Raw genomic sequence first — 8,146 nt, 5'->3', positions numbered from 1 at the left:
TTTCGCGTGCTGTTCCGCGATGAAAACCAGCTTTAAGCAACGGCGTAGTCGAACGGTGTAAGTAATCCTACAATTTTTTGTTTATAGCATAGTTTATACAGATTATTCTCAAAAAATTATACGTATTTTGGAAATGTTGAGTGGAATTAGTCTAGAATCGGTTAATTTTATAGTAGAAAACCTTTTGTACAGCCTTAGTCCGTAAAGTTCCCACCTATCGGGCTTCGATTGGCTCACGTATTTAATCATTCCTACAACGTAATTTTTGGTTAGCGTGGAACGTATCTAAGTGTTATAGGGGGGTCTACTGTAGATAGATGATCTGCTTTAGTTCATCCTCACAGAAAAGCATAATGCCTCACAGAAAAGCAAACTTAGGTCGTCATACTGGCAGAGTTAGCGCCACCTGTTGGATATAAAAGCCTTAATCCTAGATGATATCTTTTAATTTTATGAATGTTTAACGGAATAATATACAGCCTATGTCCACCCTGAAGTTCCATTCTAAATATTGGTGAAAGAATTTTTGAAATCGGATGAGTAGTTTCAGAGATTACCTGTTACATCCAAACTTACAAACATTACCTCTTTATAATATTAGTATAGATTACACAATTGCTAAATGTGCTCAAATACTGCCCTTCAGAGGAGCCATGTCCCTGCTGTTGATAGCCATTCCTATAGAGATAGCATTGTATATCTCAATAAACTCAAGGAACACCAGGACTAGAAAAACAGGAGGTATGGCCTTGGTTGCCTATGCATCAGATGAAGATGTAGAGGTTCATTTTGACAAAGCTCACCTTCTGCATTGTGTAAAGCACAATAATCCAAAGCAAACTATTGTGTGGATGTGTGATTACCACGAGATGAGAGAGACAAAGGAAAGTTGCTAAAAATTAAGTTTATGTACAATATATATATATATATATATATTGTACATAAACTTAATATATATATATATATAAGTATATTTACACACATACAAGAATTACAAGATGCACTAGGATACATATATACGCACCTATGTTCCAAACACACTTGTCGGTATTCAGAGCTGGATATGAGTGAATCCTTGATGTTAAAATGCACGTGAATCAATCACAAAAAAAATACTCCTCAGACAATGTTCACTATTTGTAGTTCATAATTCTAACACAAAGTTCTAAATGTTCAATACTTTTGTTGATGCAAATGGATTTTTACTTTATGTCCGATAACACAAAACCTGCACATACTTCTAACTGCACCACATGGTTACTCGATGCACCCCAACACAAAGAAAATACACCTTTCATAGTCTCACCAGAGTAAATCCTCATCAGGCAGAAAAAAGAGTGATGTTGCCAATCCACACTTCCTTAAGTATCCCTTCCCTACTAGCATGCTGACAACCCCCTATACAACCCAAAATAAAATTTTAAAAAATTATGTATAGCCCAAAAATCTGTGATGACACAGCATAAAAATGCACTACCATTGCATCTAAAATATCTTGAGATTATTGAGATATATTGATACAATGTTATATCTAGAGCACAGCTTCTATGTTGCATGCCTAGAGGGTGGTATTTGAGCACATTTAACAACCATGTAATGTTTTATAAACAGTTCATCTTAGTACATTTATTGTTTTTTGTGACTTTTTGTTATCTGTAATTATTTATATTTTTTGTATATGTCACTTTTCTTCTGTGTTTGTTTTAATTTATAATATATTACTAAGCTCCTGTGCATGGGAACTTCTTATGCAAGAAACATTTTCTTTCAAATTTATCTCGTTGTTTGATTTGCATTCTACCTTTATAACCTCAGACTGGCATTTGTAAAGGTTAAAAGTGTTTGTTTTGTAATAAATGTTTCTGTTCTTTTAACTGAATTTTAGGTTTGGAAGTGTTATTATATTGCATACATCCAGTTTAAGATAGTGTTTCTAATTAATTTAACTTTATACATTATATCTGTAAATTCGAAAAGCATATAAAATCTTTCCTTATTAAAAGTATGAATAAATTTTCCATAATAACTGCCATTTGTTTTTCACTAATCCAAACTGAAGAGTTTCCATCTGATCCATGATATTAGAACATAAATTGTTTAATCTAGAGATTTCCGTTTCAATGTGTGTATTATTTCTTCTTTTCTTATTTTCTTAAAATCATACTGATTGTTGATTTATCCAAACCATATTCAGCACTCCAATCTCTTACACTTTTTCCACTTTCTCACTTGAAAATTATTTCTTTCTTAGTTTCTAAGTTTATTAAGTTTCTCACTCTATTTTGCTGGCTCATGGCTAAAATTATATAGCAGAATAATTTTAAAAATATATTTTTATTGCAAATAAGCAAAAGATGCAAATAAACAAATATTTGAACCTTAAAACTATAATAAAGACAAAGTTTAATGCTCTAATCAAAGTGGAAAAACCTTGACATGTCAAGAGCATGCAAGAGCTATATCAGCTAATAATATTCTTCCATGTTCATTGTAACATCTACAGTATATTCATTGTAACATTTTAATTTTGTAGATAAAAACTATCAGTTGTAGCATCATTCATTCTGGCATACCCAACTGTATACCAATATCTCCAATAAAGCATTAAGTGGTTTAGCGATTAGAATCAATTTTATTATTTAAATATCATATACAGTAGAGCATCAATTATCCAAATGTCGATCATCCAAAACGTCAATTAACCGAAAGCTTTCCAGTCGGCAAATTTAAATTTCCGCTAGAGCTGTGGCACTGCAATCTTTGGCTATGTTTTGGGCTACTCCAATATTATTTTTGTTGGTGTGAATGTTTTAGCTGACAGCACTAGCACGATCATGAGAGGGTACTTAAGGACATGCCAGGATTTGAACGAATTTCAACATGGGATAGGTTAATATATTTTTTCGTACATAATCGGTTATCCGAAAAATCAATTTTCCAAACAACCCCAGTCCCAAATTGATTCAGATAATTGATGCTCTACTGTATTGTTATTTTTTTAAATGTCCAAATGAAATTTCTAAATAAATAAATAAAGAGAGAAAATATTATGCTTACTTTATAATTATGGGCTATGGGATGATCAACTTTTTCTAATGCAGATTTATCAAGCTTCTTTTGTATCTCATTTAACCTATGCTGATTTTCAGCTTCTTTTACAGCTTGATTTACATAAGAAAGAATTTGTCTACTACATTCTAATGCTTTCATTAAATTACTATGTTCTTCTGTATTAGCTGTATAAATTGAACAAATATATTAGATCTACAAAAACTTAAATATGAACTTTTAGTTATTTAATTTAATTTAAAAATTNCATAATTCATATAATCTGATTTTTTTCAATTTTTTTTAATATAATAATCTTAAATTGTTAATTATATATATAAGAATTACTAACAAATAATACATTTCATTAAGAAATTGAAATTTGTGTGCATGTGTGTGTATATATCAATATCATGCTTGATGAAAACTTAACAAATTAATACAGTAATACCCTGAACTTACGTGATAGGTGGGACCAAGTGATAACCGCATAAGTCGGGGTATAATTTCGCAATTTGTGTAAACTCAAAGTTGGATGTATGTATGCTAATAAATGTTCTCGTTAATCTTATCTCGTCTGTTGATTCGTTCATAGTTACAAGAAATCACCACATAGAGTCTCTCATGTCTCTGTAGATATAACAAACACAGAAATAAATAACACAAAATAAATTGTAGCTATGTTTCAATTCCGCGCGACACGTCTGAACATGTAAGCTAAACAATAGTGTTGGGGGAGTGAGTAATCAAGAGTTGCGTGGCATTCAAACAAAAGCGAATCAACGAGATTTGAAAATCGCGTAACTCCGGGTTCGCATAAGTCAGGGTAGCGTAAGTCAAGGTATTACTGTATTATAACAAATTCAATTTAAATTAAATATTGAAAATTCAAAAATAATTTACATGACTTAAATAATTCATTCTAAAATTTCCTATTTTTATATGACAAAAACAAGTAATTCAATTCAAATTACTTTTATAAGAATGAAAACCTTTCATGAACCTCAAGCACAGTCAAACTATGCTCCCATCATCAGTAGTCAACAAGAAAAATAAATATTAAGAAATGTCAGATTATTATTTAGCGTAACTTAATCTTGCATCTCCTCTTCAAGAGATCAAGAGAAGATGCAAGTTTCTCTTAATGACTTTTGTGTTTTCATAACAGATTTTGAATTGAATTTACATTTGAGAAGCTTCCTTAACATATCAAATCATTGTAATTCTTGTAATCATTGTAATAACTGCCAACTTTTTTCATATTTATTCAAATAATAAGCAAAAATTGTTCTATAGAACAATTTTTGCTTATTATTTGATAGCTGTGGTATAAAAAATTTATCATGTAAATATTTTTAAAATATTTAGTTATACTTCAGTTATAAAAATGAATATAATTATATATAATGTAGAACATATGTAGAATATAAAAAGAATATACATGTTCTTTCTAAATTCTATGTGCAAAACTTAATAAATTCTACATAAAAACAGTATAACAACGTGCAATGTAAAGAATAATTTTTGAAAAACTGAAAACCATGCTGAAGGTTTTTAAATTTATTTACAGAACAATAGTCACTAAAACAATGCATGTATTACAATCATCAATTTTAGTTCACAATATTACTGTCTTACTGATGGCATTTCAATAGCTCTTCATCAATGTGAGCTTCTAGAAAGCAAATTTTTTATATAAAATTCTTTATTTAATGTATTTTTAAATAATACAGTAGACTCTCTGTTAACTGGAACTCAAGCAACTGACAAAAAAATTAAAGAAATAATAGTTTAAATAAAAATTAAAATAAAATCAATTTCTAGTGGAAAGGTAAGTTTAAACTTGGCATACCATGCCACAAGTAAGTCCAGGGTTCACATGCCACAAGTTTATTTCACAAGTTTATTGACTACCATTTAACTAAAATTGCATACTACATTGACAAAGATGTTTTTATAATAAAACTGTGTTACATTAAGTTATCTTTATTTGTTTTAATTTACTTTTAATTACTGTATTTCAATATTAATATCTAGGTCAATACAAAGTTTATGGCACGTGTGTCGTCTTTGTTTATATTGTCGGTCTTTGTTGTCTTGTAAAAAAATTTGTTTTCTTTTGCTTCTGTTTAATCTTTTAGTGTATATATATATTTTGTCTACTGTCAATGTTTTTTTTTTTTTTTTTTGTGTTTTGGGCGTTTTTTGTATGCCAGCACTGTGTCGGCAGTGGAGGTGATATATGGTGTGCAGGACCGGCAACTGGGCATTCTGGTTCCTAGTGCTAAGCTTGTGGGAGTGTGTCGTCCCATTGTAGCTGTGTATGGTGAACTGTTCTCTTCGTTTGTTGTGGTGGAGATTTGTGGTTTTACAATCCGTTTCCATCGGTGAAAGGAATAGCGAAACATGATACAAACTTTGTATAAGTGAAATATTAGCCGGTATAGAATATCACCGAGTGAATATTTTCAGCCTGTTTCTCAGACTTGTTTGATTGTTCTTTGCCAAAGGATTCTTTATTGAACTGCCATGTGCCATGTATCATAGGTTTTGGGGATATTGTATATACATTTTTTGTACATAAAAAGTTAGTTTTTAAGTATCTCTTGTGCTTGTCTCTCCTTGTGGTAATCCACTTCATTCACTCCTGTGAATATTAACCTTACGGATCTTCGCATATCCCACACATGGTACGTGCAGTATGAAATGCAGTATTAGTTATGCCTATTTTTAACAGTAACTCTTAAGCAAACAAAAACTATATTTATTTGGCATGTAACAATTCCTATGGCTGCCAGTTAACTGAGAGTGTACTGTAAATCTAATTAATTAGAACAAATAGATTTTATAAACTATTAAAATATTATCACAACATTTAAAGGAGAAATAATTACCTGTCGCAACATCACGAGTAAACAAGTGAGGCAGTTTCAAAATTGGACTATGAGCAACTTTAGTATCTTCACGACCACTAAGAATATTAGTGTTGTGAAACCTTAAAAAATATTTTTCCTCTTGTTTTTGTAGTAAAACAAGGATATCTTCTAATAAAATTACATGCACTTCAATTGACTTCTGTTTGTTTAAACGCCACGTAAGTATACCTTCATATAGTAATAGATGTTTTGTCAAATCTAAAGTCTAAGAATTTAAAAATATTTATAATTATAAACATAAAAATTACATCTTTTAATACAATTAAACTTTGTCAATTTTACTTTACTGCATTGTACTTTAAAAAGACATAATTTGATGAAAATAAAACTTATAAATGAATATATTTTTGCATAAACATATTATAGAAAAAGTTATAAAATACAAAATATTAATTATTAATTACTAAAATTGTATTGTTCTCAATTTTTTGTTCTGTAAAATATTTTTATAAAATTTAAGTGAAATAATGAAACTTTTCTTACAATAATGAAGAATCTTACATAATTCATATAATCTGATTTTTTTCAATTTTTTTTAATATAATAATCTTAAATTGTTAATTATATATATAAGAATTACTAACAAATAATACATTTCATTAAGAAATTGAAATTTGTGTGCATGTGTGTGTATATATCAATATCATGCTTGATGAAAACTTAACAAATTAATACAGTAATACCCTGAACTTACGTGATAGGTGGGACCAAGTGATAACCGCATAAGTCGGGGTATAATTTCGCAATTTGTGTAAACTCAAAGTTGGATGTATGTATGCTAATAAATGTTCTCGTTAATCTTATCTCGTCTGTTGATTCGTTCATAGTTACAAGAAATCACCACATAGAGTCTCTCATGTCTCTGTAGATATAACAAACACAGAAATAAATAACACAAAATAAATTGTAGCTATGTTTCAATTCCGCGCGACACGTCTGAACATGTAAGCTAAACAATAGTGTTGGGGGAGTGAGTAATCAAGAGTTGCGTGGCATTCAAACAAAAGCGAATCAACGAGATTTGAAAATCGCGTAACTCCGGGTTCGCATAAGTCAGGGTAGCGTAAGTCAAGGTATTACTGTATTATAACAAATTCAATTTAAATTAAATATTGAAAATTCAAAAATAATTTACATGACTTAAATAATTCATTCTAAAATTTCCTATTTTTATATGACAAAAACAAGTAATTCAATTCAAATTACTTTTATAAGAATGAAAACCTTTCATGAACCTCAAGCACAGTCAAACTATGCTCCCATCATCAGTAGTCAACAAGAAAAATAAATATTAAGAAATGTCAGATTATTATTTAGCGTAACTTAATCTTGCATCTCCTCTTCAAGAGATCAAGAGAAGATGCAAGTTTCTCTTAATGACTTTTGTGTTTTCATAACAGATTTTGAATTGAATTTACATTTGAGAAGCTTCCTTAACATATCAAATCATTGTAATTCTTGTAATCATTGTAATAACTGCCAACTTTTTTCATATTTATTCAAATAATAAGCAAAAATTGTTCTATAGAACAATTTTTGCTTATTATTTGATAGCTGTGGTATAAAAAATTTATCATGTAAATATTTTTAAAATATTTAGTTTTAATATGAAAAACAAAGATACAATTTTAAAATAAATAAATAAATAAAAGTTTCTCATTTAGAATAATTTGTAACATTTTAAAATAATATCCTAAAAAATTTATTATTGTATTTAATTATTTTAAATTCAGATATTCACTTATTTAACTTTTAAAGGATTTTTGTAGAATCAAGATAAAAATTACTCTTTAATAATAATAATAATAATAACTCAGGGTTAGTAACACTTCCATACAAACGAGATATTCATTAGGCGAGGAATTTTTCAAGGAGATTCCTTGAGTCCTCTCTGGTTCTGCCTAGCCCTGAACCCATTATCCAACTTGTTAAACAACATGCATTATGGCTACAATATCAGATATGAAAAAACAACACAGTTTACGCTGTCACATCTCATGTACATGGATGACATAAAACTTTATGCATCCACACAGAAACAACTTCATCAACTCCTACAAATCACACACTCATACACTAAGGACATACAAATGGAGTTTGGCTTAGACAAATGCAAAAAACTTCACATAGAAAAAGGAATCCTGAAGAAAGAAGATTTTGCA

At 29.4% G+C, this 8,146-nt stretch overlaps 2 protein-coding genes across 5 annotated transcripts in view; both read right to left on the bottom strand.

Annotated features, from left to right (window-relative positions):
* The window catches only part of LOC111617202 (rho guanine nucleotide exchange factor 11-like), a 9,937-nt gene extending 6,674 nt beyond the window's left edge, over nt 1–3,263 (bottom strand). For both annotated transcript variants that reach the window (XM_023358531.1, XM_023358530.1), the window contains exon 1: nt 3,058–3,263. In XM_023358531.1, the coding sequence (XP_023214299.1) occupies nt 3,058–3,210 (153 nt within the window). In that variant the 5' untranslated portion in view covers nt 3,211–3,263. The remainder of the gene's footprint in view (nt 1–3,057) is intronic.
* A 1,264-nt stretch (nt 3,264–4,527) lies between these two features.
* Nucleotides 4,528–8,146, bottom strand: part of LOC111617200 (rho guanine nucleotide exchange factor 12-like) — a 43,621-nt gene continuing 40,002 nt past the window's right edge. For 2 of the 3 annotated variants that reach the window (XM_023358527.1, XM_023358529.1), the window contains one exon: nt 5,220–6,189. In XM_023358527.1, coding sequence (XP_023214295.1) covers nt 5,878–6,189 — 312 coding nt within the window. In that variant the 3' untranslated portion in view covers nt 5,220–5,877. Of the gene's footprint in view, nt 4,724–5,219; nt 6,190–8,146 lie in introns of those variants that run through there. The other variant, XM_023358528.1, reaches the window with a different exon arrangement.

The sequence above is a fragment of the Centruroides sculpturatus genome, unplaced genomic scaffold, assembly GCF_000671375.1.
Source record: "Centruroides sculpturatus isolate CEXI.00-Female unplaced genomic scaffold, Cexi_2.0 scaffold2257, whole genome shotgun sequence".
In the NCBI taxonomy this organism is placed as follows: Eukaryota; Metazoa; Arthropoda; class Arachnida; order Scorpiones; family Buthidae; genus Centruroides; species Centruroides sculpturatus.
The sequence above is the reverse complement of the archived record's forward strand: the minus strand, read 5'-3'. Positions and strand labels throughout refer to the sequence as shown.